The following is an 18,122-nucleotide window of genomic DNA, read 5'->3' as shown; positions in this document are numbered from 1 at the left end:
GTCACTTGTCTTGAATGATCACAGAATCCCAGAATGGTTTGGGTTGGAAAGGGCCTTAAAGATCATCTCATTCCTCCCATGGGCAGAAACACCTTCCAGGCTGCTCAAATGTCCATCCACCCACCCTGGTCTTTGGCACTTCCAGGGATGGGGCAGCCACAGCTTTTCTGGATAACGTATTTCAGGGCCTCACCACCCTCACAGGGAAAATTTTTTCCAACTATCTAATCTAAACCTACTCTCTTTTAGTATGAAGCCATTCTCCCTTGTCCTGTCACTCCATGCTCTTGTTAAAAGTCCCTTTCCATCTTCCTTGTCAGCTCCCTTCAGAATCAGTTGATGTGTCTCAGTGGAAGGCAAATTCACATTTGATTTAGCAAAGCCTCACTGAGGTGATAAGTCCCAGGAAGAGCAAGAGACAGGGCACTGGGATGTCCAGGCAGCAATACAAATCAAAGAGACATAAAAAGCCACTCCAAGTTTGATGTGCAAAGCTTTGTAAATGCTGGAGTTTTATACCTTACTTTAACATGATATTTTTCCATGTGCTCTCATTCCTGCTCCACAGCCTGGCACTGTCTACATCAGAACTCCCCCACCCTGGATGAGTGTAGGTTTTTTCAGGGTGTGAGTCTCTCCCCATCCATGGCTCTGGCTGTAGGACCAGGGCCTTTGCACACAGAAATCCCTTTTGCCATGAACACATTTTAAATACAAGCTTCCGAATCTCATTACGTGCTGCCTTTTCCATTCGTTTTCCTCCTAACAATGCACCTGCCAATATCTGCCCCTGAGCTCCATTTTAAGCAGCATTTTCCATAGTTAATGTCACACTCTTGCTCCCAATCTATCTTTGGCAACTGCTGACTGCCTGCAGCAGGACCAGAGGAAGAAGGAAAGCCCTCCCTGGGTATAACAATAACACAACACCCATTCCTGGAAGAATGATGAGCTAGGCTGTGTAATAAATATTTATAAGAGCAAGCGTAATGAAATGGATGTGTAGGATGCTGACTCTCCCTTAGGGTTTGGTCATCACATGTTTTTTTCCTCTTTTCTTTCTTCCCTGTGATGCAGAATTGTCCTGATGTCCCTGGGTTGTTGAGCAAATTGCTCATTGTGTTGCTCACTTACACCATGCATGTTATTATGTGCAACCAGCTGCTCCTGTTTGGCATTGCTCACGCATACGGAACAGGAGGCCACCATCACTTTCCTGGTCTGGAAGTCAACGTTCCCTCCAGCACTGAAATTGCTGCCAGACCAGAAGAAGTCTGGGAACAAAGTGAGTCCTGGTGGTAAAGATCCTCAAGAGACTCCTTTTCTGGGAAGACCAAGGTTGAAGTCTTGCAGTGGGTTTGAGCTGATCCAGCTTTGTAGTGCTGTTGAAAACTTCCTCATGTCTCTGTCTGTCTATTCCCATTGCTTTCCTTGTGCTGGCACTAACTCCTGAGTGATTGCACAGGGAGCTGGAGCAGGGCCCTGATTTTGTTGTTGATGTTGTCGCCAATTAAGTTTTCAGCACCATCCTTTCCTCTGTCCAGCTCCAGGCTCATTCAAGCACTAATGCCGTCACAAAGGAAAGAGCAGCCAACTCTTCTGGTAATTAGAGCTGCTTAAATCCGTCATAAAATGTCAACCTCAGCACTGCAGACACCTCTGGAGTCAGGGATGGTCAGAAAATGGAGCAAGGCGGTATTTGAGACAAAAGTTTAATCCTGCTTGGGAGAGAAAGGATCTAAGCTGTGAATCTTCATGCTCCCTACTGCTTTCTCTCTGAAATAGCTTCTCCCTGATGTTCAAGTTTCTTTTATTTTAGGGTGTCTTTTGTAAAACAGGTGTCGTTCCTTACCTGCATTTGTTCAGTAACTCATACAACTAGATCCTGGTAGTCCAAATCCCACAGCTGCCAGCTGGACATGGACATGGGCTGCTTCATGTGGGTTTGGATTCAGAGGCTGGAGAAGTTCTGATTCAGAACCCTCTGTAATGTGTTGCTGTGCTCCAAGGTCTCTTGCACTACTACAGCCTTTCAGAAGCATGGATCCCCCTTGGCTGCAGGCTGCCTGCATAGGAGAAACCCTAAAATGAGGCTTTTTACCCTTAAAATGTTCAAAATGACTTTACACCCTAAAAATGTTCAAAATTATTGCTGAGCTAGATAAATGCATAGCACCTTTTGCTGGATTTCCCTGGTGGGCTGTTATTCCTGGGATCTTGTACAAACCAAGATACGTATATGATACACTCTCCATACACCTGACCACCAAAAAAATTTGTAGCACAGAAATAATGTCTCTCAAAGGGGGAACAAAAAACTGAACTACAAACACCTGCCACTCACTGCTGCTGCCCACCTGCCACATTTTCTTCTCTCAAAGTATCAGAGGTTTGCAGCTATTGAAAGGCAGAAATGCCTCATTGACCAGAATGGGAACGCTGGGGATTCTACAGCACATAAATGGTTAGCTGCCCTAAGCACTGGGGCAGAAGTGCCATTTTCTGGGAAGGAATGTCCCTTCTGTTGGCATGGGACTGACAGTCAGGGAGTTACCTGATCCCTCCCAAATCTACTAAGTGGCTCTTTAGCCAGGTTCTCCCTCTCTAAGTGCCACAGGGAATCATTTCACCTCTGTGAGCAGATGCTGGGACTGGATGTTGCTCCTGCAGAGCACAGGTGTGAAGGAGCTGGTGCTCCAGGTGACGTTTCTGCTGCTTTCTCAGTTCAGGGGCTGTTTGCCAAGTCACTGTTTTTTCCTTTTCCCCAGGGACAGATATTCAAGGAATATGTGTTGCAAGCTTGGGTTTGTCGAAATACTGGTTTCATTCCTGTTTCCACAGACATGCAGGAAGTCAAAGAGGTGCCACAGAAGAATCAAGTAACACTAAGATCAGGTAGAGAGCTAAGGCTTGGTTAGATGTGGGGTTTTCAAAGCCTGGTCCAACCCTGGCCTGCTGACATGGAGCTCAGTCAATGCCTTAACACAGGCAGGTGCTCTTAGCCAGAACGTACAGTGTTTTGTAGACCAATTTTCCTTTTTTTATATTAATTCCAGACTTGCCTGACTGCAAGGTAAAGTTTTTTTCTTGCTTAAAGGGAGGGAGAAATGTCTGGGATTTGAAGAAAAACGGGCAGGAGTGTCTGAAAGAAACCACTAGCAGACACAAGTAGATATTCCTTTACAGTCTAGTTAAAGCAATTTGACAGCACCCTTTAAACTATTTCACACATAAAGGAGCGGGTGGGAAGGACTCAGAGAGACAGAAAGGTTTGTGGATATTGTTAATCTTTACCTCCATGCAGAAGAAGATGTGGATATTAGTACCAACTCTTCTTTGCATAGGGAAGTGAGATGGTGCAGGAATGGGGCCAGTGGAATGCTGTGGCCTTATTACAGCACGGTGCACAGTGAGTGCCCACCTGATGCTGGGCAAAGCCCACCTGCACATCCCTTCAGAGCAGGGAGCTGCTGCCTGCCAGGGCTTGTCTGTACTGGCAGTGCCAAGTATGAACTTAGAATTGTGTAACTCACACTCATGGGAAACCTGCTTCCCACCACACAGCCTTTCTGGTTTCATTTAAGTTTCTATAGTTTATTATACAAGCTAATAAATAGGAGAGTCTGGATTAAAAAGGGGTTTTTTTTCATATTCTGCATAACTGAAGCCCCCTCCACATTCCACACCGCTGTGATAAAACATGCCTGTGTGCTGGGCAGCTTTGTATCCTTTTGGAGGGCAAAGCAGACCCGGTCTGGATGCGGCAGCCCTCGCGTTTGGTGCCAGGTACCACTGCTAAAAGAAGGACTTGGTGTCACTTGCCCTGGGGACTGAACCTGCACCTGCGGCTTTACACACACACGGTGAGAGTTTGTGTCTGGGACCCAGCCAAGCCAAACTGCGAGGCAGCAACTTTGGACTCCATCTCTCATCTCCTTGCCTCATTTCCACTACTTGGCTCAGCTGGTGGATAAGTCCTTCCTCTCTCCTCAGCGATGGGGTGCAGACATGCCACACCGTGTATTTTATGTGCTTTATTTTTACAGTCGGCTGAGAAGCACAAGGCTAGGCTTTGACGACAAATGAACCATGTACACCTGAAGGAGCTGTGCCTCGAAACCGAACCCCAGCAAAGCCATGGCGATGCGGTCACTGGTGCCCGTTCGCCTCCGCTGCCGGCGCGCTGAGCTCGGGCAGCCCCGACGGGCGGCGGGGCCGGGGAGGCGGCCCCGGCAGCGCCGTGAGGGGAGCGCGGCCGCGGGAACTCCCCGTGCTCACCGGTGACAAACGGGGGGAAAAAACCCTCATTTTTCCCCGGGGGAATTTTAATTTAAAAAGCCACATAAAATGTTATAAATGTTTGTGGCTTGTGGAGCTGCTGGCGGGCGGAAGAGTCCCGCACCTGCTGTCACCCCTCAGGGAGCAGGGCCACTCCCGGGCCGGCTGAGGCGTCCCCGGCAGCACCGTGAGGGGAGCGCGGCGGCCGAAGGCGGCTCGGCACCCGTCACGCTCACCCGTGGCAAAACCGGGAAAAAAATACTAAAGAGATTGAAGAGAAAATTATCTTAAAAACCCACATAAAATGTTATAAATGTTTGTGGCTTGCGGAGCCGCCGGCGGGCGGAGAAGCCCCGCACCTGCCGTCCCCCACCCTGAGGGAGCGCGGCCGCTCCCCCCGCCGCGGGCTGGCAGCAACCTGTTGGTGCGGGCGCTGCCGGGCGGCGGGAGGAGCCCCTCGGAGGGGCGGCCGGGCCGCTGACAAAGGCGGAGCAGCGGCAGCCCAGGGCCGCCCCCGGCAGCGGGGCCCGGCGGGCAGCGCGGGGCTGGGGCTGGGGCCGGGGCGCTCGCACAAGATGGCGGTGGGGCGGCGGGAGAGTGCGCTCCCCTCGTAGATGCGGCCGCGGCGGCCCCTGCTCCCGGCGCCCGGCGGGGCTTACATGGCGCTGGAGGACCTGCTGCTTTGTCTCTGCTTCTCCGCCCTCGCTGTCCTGGCCGTGCAAGGTGGGTGAGGAAGGAGAGGAGGGAGGGAAGGGGTCGGTGCCCCCCAGCCCGCGGGCGGCCGCGGTGCCACCTGCCCTCACGCGGGCAGCGGACGGCTCCGCGGGGATGCGCTCCCTGGCCGGTCACCCGCTGTAGCAGCCCTCCTTCCCCTTTAGTGGCCATTTACCCCAGTCGTCCTTTCTCCTCTTAGTGGCCGTCCCGTCCCTCCGTGGCCATTCCCCCCTCTCCCCATCCCTTTCTTTCTTCCAATTCGGGCAATAGCTGTGCTCATGGCCCATGCTTAGACGGAGCTTCCTTTGGGGTCATCATTTGGGGGGTGACATTAGGGGTGACACTCTCACACTTTGAGGGTGACACCCCTCACAGGAACTCCCATCAGTGTATGGATTTGGGGGAACAGCAAACCAGCAGCAGCAGCATTCCACAGCCTCTGCCTCCACAGTGGCGAGTTTCTGCCAGAGGGTCAGTGGCTGTGCCAGGGTGGTGGGGAATGGAGCGCTTGTGGTGGCCCAGAGCAGGCCCAGGTGCCCAGCAAGGCCATGGAGGGACCCCTCGCCTCCCTTCCCCGCTCCTGCCGGCATGGGACACACGGGCAGGCAGATGTGCCGTTGGTCAAGGAAGTGACCCAGGAATAGCCACGCTCCTCGCACTCGAGTTTTGCAATGGTTACGCAAACGGCGCCGTGCGAGGGCACACGTACACGGCCGCTGGGCGAGTTGGTGGCTCTCTGGGGTTGCCATCAGAGTTTGCATTGAGGGTCGGCTGAACTGTCGGACCTTGGGGTGTGGGGTTTCTTCTCTGTGTGGGCACAACCCACAAAAAGTTTTGTTCTCATCCCCAAGAAAGGTTTGGGAAGGTTTAGACTGGCAGGACGGCGCCAAAAAACGTGAGCGTGTGCCAGGGACTTGCTCTCCTTTAAAATCCCCTCTAAACAAGGTATTGTGGTGGAGGAGCCATCCCTATGTCATTGTACATTTTTATTCCTTTTACGATGCATTCAGGTTCAGCAGAGCATAATAACAGCACGTGGACGGCTGCAGGGTTGTTTTTCTTTCTTTTTCCTCAGAACACTGTGAGCTCCCGTTAGGGGTAGGTTATGATTCAACATAGGTGCAGCTTTATGGTAGCTGTTGTGGAAGGGAATAAAGGGCCATGTGAATGGCCCACTGTCACCAGTGAGTGTGGGTTTTCCTAGATGGGTGACAGGCTGTGACCCCACCAGCAGCTGAGCAGGTAAGCTGAACGTAGTGGGAGCTGTGTCTCCTGTGTGTTTGAACAAACAGCTAAGTGGATTGCAAGGCTTGTAATGGAGAACAATGATTTAAAAAGAAAGAAAAAAAAACCCACAGAAAAAATGGGGGTGGTTGAGTGGATGTTGTTTTTCCAAACCCACTTCAACAAGAAAACTTCAGATGCTTTGCAAGCATTTGCTGTTGTGGCTTCGTGGCGTTTCTTGCAAGCAATTAGGCAGCTAGGGAAAATTCTTGCTGTTTGTTTTCTAACAATGGGCCACATCTCAGGCAGTGAGTGTGTCAGCACAGTCCTTGGATGTGTGGCTGGGTGTGCTTTCCAACAGGTGGGTTTGATTCTGAAAAGAAAAACATGGACTTATTTCAGTCTGAAATTAATTTGGCAGAGGGTTGAAATGGTTTTGGAAAAGTCTGTGTTTGATCCCAAAGCCGCATATGTTTTGATCCAAAGTTCAAGCCTTGCTGAGTACGAAGTACCTGGGAGAGAAGCAGAGTGGAAAACCTTCCCCCCTCTGGATTGATGGAAGCAGTGCCAGTATACACTTGCTGAGGATGTGATCCAGTGTTTTTGAAAGCCTTCTGCTGTCTGACTTTGAGCCTGTTTTCCCTGCAGTAGCAGGAAAGGGGTTTAAGGAAAAAAAAACAAGCGCTAAACAGCCTCTTTTCAGTCGACTCCAACAAGGGGGCTGTGCTGGTTCCATTCCTTGGGGCTCTCTACAGGGGATGTGTTGATGGGAAGTGTGCTTAGCTTTCCATCCGAGGGATCAGCTGAAATCCATCTGGTTTTGTGTAGTTTGGTTTTGTGGTTGAGTTCTCCTGCTATAGAACACATTTCCTTTTTCGACATCACCTCACTTGAGCTGTGATTTGTTTTATCCTTCCCGTCGCGTTCGCCTTGGCGGCGTGACCCCGCAGCGCTGCCTGCCGTGCGGGCTGTGCCGGCCAGCTCGGCGTTCCCATTGTCAGCAATCCGTGTCCCTGCCGCAGGATGTCACCTGCCCGCAGCTCCTGTGGCCGTGGCACTGCGGTGTCACCGGGACGGGCGGTGCAGGGAGGGGATGTTCCCTACACCCCAAGGAACGGGGGGCACTGACAGTGCCGAGCATCGCGCTCACAGCGCTGCCGGGGCTTCACCTGCATCCCGTTCCCAGGGCAGCGTTCTCTCGGAGCTCGGGGCTGTTGTCACTGCTGCTCTAGCGTGGGGAATGCTTTTGCTGGCATTTCTCTGTTTCTCTTCTTGTTTGTGAAGCTGAAGGAGAAACTGCTCAGCCTTGGTTCTGGTTTTGTCTCTCCTGTTTTCCCTAGCTTTTCCCTTTATTTATTTATTTATATTTTTTGTGTCCTCACTGCCTTGAAGTCCGAAGTGAAGCAGAACAGGCTCATTTTTGGGCATATCCCCATCTTTTGCAGCAGACTCTTCCTGGCAGCTGTAGCAGGTTTGCTGTGCTGTGGGGGCCCTGTGGGGGTGGGTGACTGGTGGTACATGAGACACTTCAGAGAGGCACAAGTAAGAATTGGAAAAGAAAATATTCGGCAATCTGCCTTTCCCCAGAGATTAAGGGATATGATTTTCCCTGCATGCAGCCTGATTTGGAGATGGAGGCAGCTCCTGTGGGACAGCACAGGTGTCTCTGCACTGGGGGCACCAGGTCTCGAGTTTGTGAAGTGCTGGGGTGGGCTGTGGCATACAGGGATCTCTCCTGAGTGCCCACTGTGATCCTGGACCAGTCACTTTGTCTGCTCTGGCAACCTCATGGCCCCCTTCAGCCAAATTAGAGATGCTTCTCTCTGTCAAAGGTGAGGATGAAATCCATCAATAAGTATTCAGCTCATGTATGATCTGTCTCACTCTGGTGCACAGCTGTCCTGAGGGCAGAGTGCTGTGTTGTCCCACGGGTTTGTGACTCCTGATACCATATTGCTTTGCCAGATGATTTGAATTCTTACCTCCCTTGGAGCTGCTTTTCTAAAGGCTGGCTGTTCTCCCAGGGAAAAAATCCAGGTGCTTGTGAACCAGTCTGGGCATTTGCAGTGCAAGAGATGCTACTTGCACTATTTACACACTCCTCTCCTGGTTAAATGGCTTCAAGGCCATTAAACCTGGTCATGGTTATATAATTAAGATGGGAATTAATATTTAATCTGATTGTAATTTGTTGCTGGAATCCATCCCAATCTGTATTTCTGTGTGAGGTGAGTGGGTACCTGAGGGAAAACTGAGGGCAATGTTACATGCAGGGTGTTTTTTGCATGGACACTGGGAGTTACAGGTCTGCCTTGGGTGACAGAGAAGCCCTAACCTTTACAAGCCCTGAGTGATCATAGTCATTTTGTTATCAGTAGGAAGCAAATGTTTGTTTTATAGTCAGCTGTAATACTAGAGGGGATATGGTAAATCCTTGTTATCAGTATTTGCCAAGTACAGGTTGGGCCAAAATCAACTCTGGTGCAATTTTGTTACTTTCTGGAGAAGAACTGGATCTACTTGCCTGTGGTATTTCTAGCTGGCTTTTGAAGGTGAGGAGGTGTAATTGTCCCATCCAGTTGTCTGTCTATCTCCCTTTTCTTTTTCCCAACAATTCCCAGACTGCTGGTCAGTCATAACTAGTTTGGACATGCAGAGTTCAGAGTTTTTGAAAATGAGTGACCAAGTAGAGGAGGGAGATGCAGTTTCTGTATGGACTGAAGGAGAGGCACTGGAAAACCCACCCGTGGAAAACCTGAGGTGCCTCAATGGCAGGAAGAACTTTGAGCAGATCATGAACCTTGTTTGGGTAGGACACAAAACTGCAGGAAATCACAATCTCAAGTCCTTGTATTCACTTGTTTATTTTTGAAATATTTTCTGTAAAACTTGACTTATGATTACACCAGCACTCACGTTATGGGGCTTGGTGTGTGTTTTGCTTTCCTCTCTTTTTGGGAAAGCACTTCCAAACACAGGGTTTGGAGCTGCTGTGACTTTGGCTCTTTTCATTGTCTTTGTGTTGGTCACTTACTGTCTCTGCCTCAGTTTCCCTGCTCATTCCCACTGAGCAGAGGATGCTGTTACACACTGTAAACATGAAGCACACATCACTCTAAGTACCCTTCTTGCATTTATTAGATCCCTTGAGTAAGTGACCTCCCAAGTGCTGCTTGTGCTTTTCTGACTTAACAGCTTGTTGGTGAGGGGATCCACAGTTGCTAAAACTGAATCTACCACCTTCATAGAAAGCAGCAATGAGCTGTGTTTTCACAAGCCCTTCTAGAGCTGCCAAACCCTCCACCAGACATGGGGGGAAGTCTGAAGAGCTTCTAATTTGTCTGACTATCACTAGTATGCTAAAGTCATCCTTGAAACACCACTGAATTTCCTGATGCTGGAGAGTGATGGAGGCTTTGAGAAAGAGCTGGTCAGTGTTTCCTTGCAGGAAGGTAAAAATCTGCTGGAGTTGCAGCTGCTGAGAAGGGAAATTCCGTAGGAGAGCCAGAGGAGGTATCTGAGTCTCACACTGCCGTGTTTGCAGGTGTCAGACACTCTGTGAGTGTGTAGGTCATGGAGATTCTCCCTTGGACGTGTTTTTGTTCATGTCCCTGATGCCCTTTCGTGTCTCTGAGTCAGATCCTCTCCTGCTCCTAATCCATGTGATCCTGCTATTGTGATATGGGCTTGCTTTATCTGAGAAGTCCAGCAGCTGCTGTGTCTTATCTCCATGGGTAATAAACATACTTTGTGGTGGTTTTGATAAGCAATTACTGTGTTTCAGGGAAACCTTCGTATCAGATGTTCTCAAATTATTTAAAAATCTTTATCAGCAGTTTAAGCACAATTGTCTGTTATTGCCATATGAAATTCAGCTGAGCTGTGGAGTAACCTGGTTTATTCTATCTTTTCATGTTTTTTCATGTTTTAATTTTTTTCCCAGCTCTTTCGTGGAGTTCTTGAGGACAGGTCATTAATATTAAAGGTGTGTTAATGAAATGTGAGCATCCCCAAGGTTTGCTCTCAGCCCAGATTGGTGGGAGAATCAAAATCTAGCATGTGAAGTATTGCATTTGTGCTCAGTCTGCTGTGTCTCCCTTGTTCCAATGGACTTCCCTGGTCTCATTTCCAGCTTGGGTCTTTGAACCATGTTCCCCTTGGAGTTGGGATGGCTTAGCACCTCGTTAAATGTAAGACTTTGGGAAATTAAACAGTTAAAATAGTGCTGGGATGGCAGAACTTGGTGGAGCAAACCTGGGATGCAGAAGACATGGCAGGCTGGCAGCAGGGATGTGATAAAGTCCATTTTGTCTGGGAAATGTGCATCTTTGATCGTTTCTAAATTGACTGTCGATAGACCATCAAGTTAATTGGTGTGACCAAAAGGTCATTACTTAATGAAATGGATTTCCCATGCCCTGTCAATACACTGAGAGTTTTGGCAAGATCTGACTGGTTATGCACTCAGGGCTTTGGTAAATCATCTTTTTTCAGAAGCATCATCAGTGCTTACAGGTTCTGAAATTACCTCAGATTTTGCACTTAAGGCAGGAGTGTCCTCTCTGTGGCTGTTGGCTGGCTTTGGATACAGCTGCAGGATGGGTGCATGTATTTTTCAGACAAAAGTGGAATTTCCCCTGATTTTAAAACTAGTCAAGAGTTTACTGATTATTTTCTTTCTGTGCATGTGAAAAGGCTTTTATGTTATTTTGGAAATCTTTATCTTTTTTTAGTGGAAAATCTGCTCTTACCTTTCTGGGGTTATCTGTGCTGCTTTAAAGGAATGATGAGTACAGTCCTCCTAATTACACAGCCCCAGAAGGACTGAGCCAGTTTGAGCCCATTTCTGTGTCCTGGCAATCCCACCTGTCTGTCTGTCCGTGGCAAAGCCTTGGCAGAGCTTGTAACAAAGGGACAGTGAGCTTTTCATGGAAAGAAAAACCAAACCGAGGACTGGGGAGGGCAGAGAATTAACAGGTGTTCAGGCTGATGTCAGGGGCATCAGTTTGTGCTTTGGGGATGGGAGCTGCCCTGTGTGGGAGACAAGGGGCTCCTTGGAGGTTATCTTCAGCAGAGAGGTAAGGAGTGTGGGGTGGGGTGGAGGAGCTGGGGTTGATGCTTGGCTTCATTGTTTTTCTGCTTGATAGATATTTCCCCTTGTCACTGAGGCCAGGGCAGCCCTGCTGTTGGAGAATTCAGGCTCTGACAGGAGGGTGATCATATCCTCCACGGGTCTGGGTGGCTTGCAAAGACACTTCTGAAGGCACTTTAGCAAGGCATCTTGGCAAAATACCCTCAGATAAAATAAAAAGGGGAAAAAGAAACCCAGGATCTGATCCAACACCAGCTCCTTTGCTGGGTTGGCAAAAATTGTTTAGATTTTCCCTCCCAAGAATGGTTTTGTAAACATAATACTGCCTATTAGCCATGTAAATTACTGTCATTGGTGGCAATTGTTGTGATGGAAAGATAAGTATCTTGAAACTCTGGTTTGATTTTCCCCTCCTGCCCCCCAGCTTGCTAACCAGTTGTTTGTGTCAGTGCTGATTGCGGCTTTTGTCAGAGAAATCAAAATATTGATCAAATTTATTTAGCTCTGTGTTCCCTAGGTCACAGTAAATGCAACTTTTCTCTCTTTTCCTTTGTATTCTTCTTCTCTGTACTGAAAACAAAAGGAGCTGTTCCTCAGCAAGATGAACCATCCGTTCCCAAAGTCAAAAGTCATCCACTTGGAGAGGGTCCTTAGGAGCAGATTTCCTATCTGGAGGCTTTCCTCAAGAGTCTGTCAGTGGAAAATCTGGCGAGCAGCAATACCACAAGTACTATTGTGGAGTTTTCTTTACATGCAAAGTGGGGAGAGATGGAAGTTTCTCCCAGCTGCTGGCAGAGAAGAGCTTCCCATTTACTTCATGCTTGTGGCTGCTGCCAGGATTTGCTGTTTAGCAGCAGAGGAGTTAAGTGAGGGGTGAAAGGCTTCAGCAACACTTCAGCATCCAGGCACGAGGCTGAGCTGTCAGATCATTCTTTGTTTTTTACCCCAGTGAAGGCAAGCAGTAGATTGTGCTGCCTTCTTGTGTACTGTGGGAAGCTGAGATGATTCTGGGTTTAATAGTTGTGCTTGAAAATGAGCATCTCTTAAAAAGCAGCACCCACTTCTGACTTGAACATTTGCTGTGGGTGCTTGTCCATCACAGCCCCTTGGGAGGCTGGTTTGACATCCTTGCTCAGTGATGAGCACCTCCAGTGGGAGTTCACCCAGCTTTGTGGGGTTTGTAGGGCTGTGTGAAGACAGTACTGGTATGAAGAGCCTCCTGTGAGGATGTGTACACTCACCAAATTTCCTGATAACCCCTCTTTACTGAGCCAAGTTAATGCAGGTCCTTGAGCCTTTCACCTGTTTTCCATTCACATAATCTCAGCCTTCTGTAGTAAGTGTAGTAAGTGAGCCTTGCTTTTCTCAGCAGTCAGGTGTTTGCTCAGCTGGGGAAATCTTTTATTGCTCAGTTCAGAGCCTGATTTCTTGGATCTGGACCGTGCAGATCCCTAGGGCACCAGTTTCCCCCAGCTCAGTGCAGAGCTGCCATTCAGCTCAGACAACCAGTGCTGGATGCAGCTTTCCAGATGTGATTAGAGCCAGCCAAGGGAAAAGTAAAGAAACCTTCAGCTCTGAGAGTGTCTTTGCAGAGCAGCCGAGCTGTTGCTGAGGCAGATTTGGGGTGTTGCAGCAAGATGCTCACATGCAGGAAACCAGAGGAAGCATCAGGATGGGCACATCTATGTAGCTTCCATTTAGATTTTAAACAGAAAGACTGAGGTGGTGTTTGGTATGTGAAGGCCTGTAAATTAAAATTCCTGAATACTTTTTTGTGTATTTTAAAGTCTGTGAGGTTTAAAAAAATGCTGCCCTCATAGGGAGTATTTTCTTCTCACTGGAAACTTGTTGGACTGAAAATTTGACAGAACTAGTTTTTATAGCATTTTCTAAGCTGAACTAATTGTGTGTTTTGGAAGGAGGAAGACAATGATGTAGATGTGTGTTTTTATACAGATTTCATTAAAAAGGTGACTTGGATTATCTTGCAAGTTATCTGAGCGGTGTAAAGGTTTCTGCTGGAAAATGCAAGTGATTATAGGCTGGTGACTACCAAGTAATCCTTGGCTAATACAGGCTGGGCTCAATTAATGTTAATCCCTGCTCAACAGTAGTAAAAGTTGGATAAAGGAGCTTTTGCAAGGCTGTTGTTGACCTGATCACACAGCATTCCCTGAAATAAGACTCCTCTCTGAAGAGACATCACTCTCATCATTTGTTTCCGACAGCAGAGAAGGAGCTCTTCAGAGTGGCCCAAAGTTGCCTGGCTATGAACATGAGGATTTCTCCTGTGCTGGTGTTACATGCTGAGGCACAACAGACCTCATTAAAGGAGGAGCAGCAGTAATTAGTCTAGATTAATGGAAATAAATCTGGTTTTAGTAGTAAATGAGGTTGGATTCCTTGGTCCAGAGCAGCCACCATTTATAGCGCTCATGTAGCAGTCAGAGGTAAAACTCTCCGCACTGTTGAGAAAAGTCTGAGGTGTTTTTGTTGAAATCTCAGTGTTGAAGTCCAGGTGTTGTTTTTAGCTGTGTTTTGGTGAGATAAGCAGAATCCCAGAGGCAGTCAGGGAGAAGCATCCCAGCCGAGCCTGGACCCCCAGTGATCCTGGAGGGCCCCAGAGTGGTGTGACAGTCCCGGCAGGAATTCTGCTGCTCGGATACTGTGTGGCAAAAGCGTGTCCTTCACCATTTGGAAGCAGACCCGGGCCTTTTACTGCTTTGTCCTCAAACTGTCAGGTTTCAGCTGGCTGCAGCTTTGGAAAACAGAAAGATTTATGTGCTCTGAAGAGAAACTTGCACTGACAGTGGGTAAATGCACTCTAGATGCTGGAAAGTTAAACAGCCAAGTAGGTGTGAGGCAGTTTTTAAATAGATTGTGAAATATATTTACCTCCTGTTGTTATGATAGATGTAAGTTTAAGTTTGGAAATGGGAGGGCAGATTTCCACCCATTCTGACCCTCTGTCCTAGCCAAATTCAAAAGTTTGTCCTGCTCCTTGTTTTCTTCCACTTTCACGTGCATCCCATAGCCACAGGTATGGCTGTCATGTTGCTGTTTTTCCCAGCACAATCCCTGAGCTGTAAGAGGTCACTTTGCTCTTACAGTGATAACTGAGTTTCCAGATCACAACCAGATACTGCCTTTTCAAACAGGACTAGGTAAGAAGTTAAGCCAGGAGGATTAAAATCCCACAGTGGTCAAGTCCTTGGTAAGATCATTCATGTCCAGCTGCGAGCACCCCTTTGACTTCACAGCTTATCATCTCCCATTTTATTATTTTCTCTGTCAAACCTGCCCTTTTATCTGCTATTGTCCCAGCAAGGCTGGCTGGCTGCATTGATAACATACCTGTGGGGTTAGGTGATAGCAGAAAGTAGCAGAGCAGGTCTGGATAAAGCAGGGGTGGCCACACCCATGGAGGAGCTGGGGTCAGACCCTGCAGCTGCAGCCAGGCATGAGGCTCAGATGGGTTCTGTGACTTCCCCAAGGACACGTGGTGGGTGGTGACAAGGCCGTCCCTGGACAGGCTGGTGCTTTGTCAGGACTTCCCACGCTGTCTGTCCTCTGCAGAATTAACTCCTGCCCTAAGCCCCCCTCACCTTTGCCTTGTGCCTTGTCCCTGTGCTGTGTGGGTGACGTGTGTGTCCTTGTGTCCTCGCTCTCTTGGGCGATGCAGGCTGGCAGTGACAGTCTGCACTGAGCTATTAAAATGTACTTTTCCATTAGTTCTCTTTGTTGCTGCTCTGAATTGTCTTCTCTTCCCCTGTGTGCTGGCTCATTATTTCTTATTAATTCATGGTTTGTGCAATTACCTGGGAAATGCAGGAGAGTTGGCAGGAATTTGACGAGCCTGACTTTTCTTCTTGAGAGTAGATGATTTTCTTCCGAAGCAGCATGGGAGGATTGGTTCTTGTCCTCTCTGAGTGACAAATTGCACATCCAGGCCTTTCCACAGGGGCTCTGCAGGACAGGTTGGCTGTTTGGAGAGACCTGGAAAGCACAAGGAGCAGGGAGAGGGTTTATATGAGTATTTCCTTGTGTGTTTGGTAGGATTGAAACCAGAGCTGTTCTTTGACATTCTGTAGCTGTTCTGCATTATGGCACTTTACACCCTGCCCTGAAGACATGCTCCAGACTTGAACCCCAGCCTATCAAGAGCAAACAAGAGAGGCTCTTTGCTTAACTTTAAAATACAGAATTGTACAATGAATAGTTCTAAATACGTGCCAGGGGATTTTGTTTGTTGTGAAATCTTTCAGATCAGTCTGAGGAGTGTGTGTCTTGAGTTGTCACTGAAGTGGCACCCCTGCAGAAGGGTTCTTTGTCCCTTTTTTTTTGAAGACAGTATTTCAGGTAAGAACAGAGATGTGATCTGGTCTGTTTTTGCAAGGAGAAAGCCATCACACAGCAAGATAAGAGGGCTGTCACTAAATAAAATGTGGCAGTTTGGCTGCTTGTACCTTGTGTTTTATTGGCAAATCTGTTGTGCCCCTGGTTTTCCCATATGAATACTCCTCTTTTTAATGGGTTGTATTCATGCATTGACTTCCTAGCTGCTAGGAAGGACTTGTTGTTGGAATCTGGACTAAGCTGCTTCCTGGATGGCTTCACAGCTAGACTTCAGGCTGTTGGTAGAGAAGGAGGCTTTACCTGCCCTTCTCCTTCCATTTTTATTTTGAGGTGAACTGCAGAATCTCATTACCCACAGCAGTAGCAGGGCTTTTGAAGATTTCTGACCTAATTATCTCATTTGCACTGTGAGTAGCAGTAAAATCTATGTGCTGTCAGGGGGACTTTGCTGTTGTGGCAGCTATTCAGGGATGGGAGAAAAAGGCCACGTAAAAAGGGCTCATGCAGAGGGTTTGCTTCCCACAGTGCAGGCTGGCTCGGGCTGCTGCACATTCCCAGCTGAACAGGTGCTTTCCTGCAAGACCTGGATGGGGTGAATGACGTGTAAGTGAGAAATTATCACGTTCTGTTCTCCATCTGAGGCCTTTCAGATGCCTTTTTTGGGTGATGTTCATGAAGGTCCAGCTCAGAAGGGGCTGGACTATTGTCTATGGAGGGGCTGTTCAGCTGTGGCATGATGTGCAGTTAAGAAAGTGGTGGGGTAAATACAGCAAGTTTCAGTGGTGTGTGAGAGCTGTGAAAGAGCCAGGTATTTGCACATCATTTCTGAGACTCTCTTGGAGTCATGTCGCTGTGTTTATGCTTGGATATAAGGAATCACCTGAGTGAAAATATTAACTGTAGCTATTCCCACCCTGCAGCTTTAATGAAGTGTTGCTACATCTCTTGTGGGCAAGGAACTTACGAGGTGGAAGTGGTCTAAGTAACATTAAACTGTAGCAAGAAGGCAAGAAAAAGAAGTGTGGGAATATTTGGTGCCTTGATCATCAGTTGAAGGCAGAGGGATGAGAAAGATCTTTGATGATTAATATCTTTGATCTTGAAGATGATGAAAAATTCAGAAACATTAGAGTGTGCTCTATCCTGGTATAATTTCTTGTGTCTTTTTGGGTCAGTATCTCTGTGCTTCCTGTACCTTATGGAAACAGTAAAAATCATGGCTAAAAAGGATCAGGGTTAGTTTGTTTTCAGATGCTGCAGGTAACTGTCCCTGAGGGGTCTGTAGGAGCTGTTTTCTCTGGCCTCCTCTCTAAGCTGTTCTGAGTCATCTTCCAAGTTTCTGTGCCCTTGTGGCTCAGTGGAAGGCAGCAGATCAGCTCCTGTGGCAAAACTGGGACCTGTCACAAAAACTTGGCAAAATGCTGGTTCTCCCTGGCATGGTGTGAGGGTCTGAGTGAACCCTCCCAGTACTGATCTGTTGTGAAGCCAACCAGTCTCTCCAAGGCTACTGCTTATTCCTGGCAGCCCTCCCTGTGGCTTGTGCAGCCAGAGCACTGATTGCTGAGTAAAATGAGTGTGCAAAGTCAAGTAATCCTTGTGCATCTTGAGTATTGCTTTCCCTTTCTGTGGTTCCAGATAGCAGCTGGGAGAAAGTTGGTTTGGAAAACAAAGCTGTTAGGAGCTGTTTGTTTAGACACAAGGCAAAATGAAAGTGAAAAACATAATCTGTCTGTCCCCCTCCGCCTCCCACCTTCTTTTTGTTTAAAATGTCCACACACTATTTACTTTCAATAAACAAAAGATGTTTCTTATAAGCTGGTGTTTACTAGTAGGGGTATGTGATTTATTAGAAAACAGAAATCCCTGTTCGTGCCTATGTTTTCAAACTGGAGCAGGAGTTCATAATTTTATAGACCTTTCAAGAATAGATTTTCTAAAGCAAACAGTGAGGAACTGTTAAATTATAGCCGTGTAAAACAACAGTGTAACAGTGTGATTGCTCAGTAGTAATGGCTTTATTATTCTGTAACAAATAGGAGTGGTTTGGGCTGCTGGGAGATAATGTGGTGATTCTGAGATAAACTTTGGAGCTGGTTCAGAGGAGAAGCCCATTTTAGATTCCTCATGTTAAGGAGATAAGGAGTATTCCCTTACCTCAGCTTCCTTCCAGGATCAGGGAAGGTGCAGCTTCCAGAAATGCAATTCAGAGTTTCTCTCTAGAGCCTGAGAGCCTCTGGAGTCTCACATTGTCCTTCTGAGTCAGACAGGGTGTCACTCCACCAGCACTTGCTTGGGGTGTCTTTGTGGCTTGTTTTCTCTTTACAGGGATGGGAGAGTGATGCATTCTCCCCAGAACTGTGACTGATGGGGGCTGTGTCTGTGCCTCTCCTCAGCCCTGTCTGGGTCACAAGCCCTGCAGGACTCCCAGGCAATGTTCAGGCCAGGGATTTTGGGAATG

General features: G+C 47.9%; 1 protein-coding gene across 2 annotated transcripts in view; it reads left to right on the top strand.

The window, feature by feature from the left end:
• Positions 1 to 4,841: 4,841 nt before the first annotated feature.
• The window catches only part of IGDCC4 (immunoglobulin superfamily DCC subclass member 4), an 87,209-nt gene continuing 73,928 nt past the window's right edge, over positions 4,842 to 18,122 (top strand). For both annotated transcript variants that reach the window (XM_033070227.1, XM_033070226.1), the window contains exon 1: positions 4,842 to 5,001. In XM_033070227.1, the coding sequence (XP_032926118.1) occupies positions 4,893 to 5,001 (109 nt within the window). In that variant the 5' untranslated portion in view covers positions 4,842 to 4,892. The remainder of the gene's footprint in view (positions 5,002 to 18,122) is intronic.

This window comes from Catharus ustulatus, chromosome 12 (assembly GCF_009819885.2).
Source record: "Catharus ustulatus isolate bCatUst1 chromosome 12, bCatUst1.pri.v2, whole genome shotgun sequence".
Taxonomy (NCBI): Eukaryota; Metazoa; Chordata; class Aves; order Passeriformes; family Turdidae; genus Catharus; species Catharus ustulatus.
This window is presented reverse-complemented; position numbering and strand designations above follow the sequence as displayed.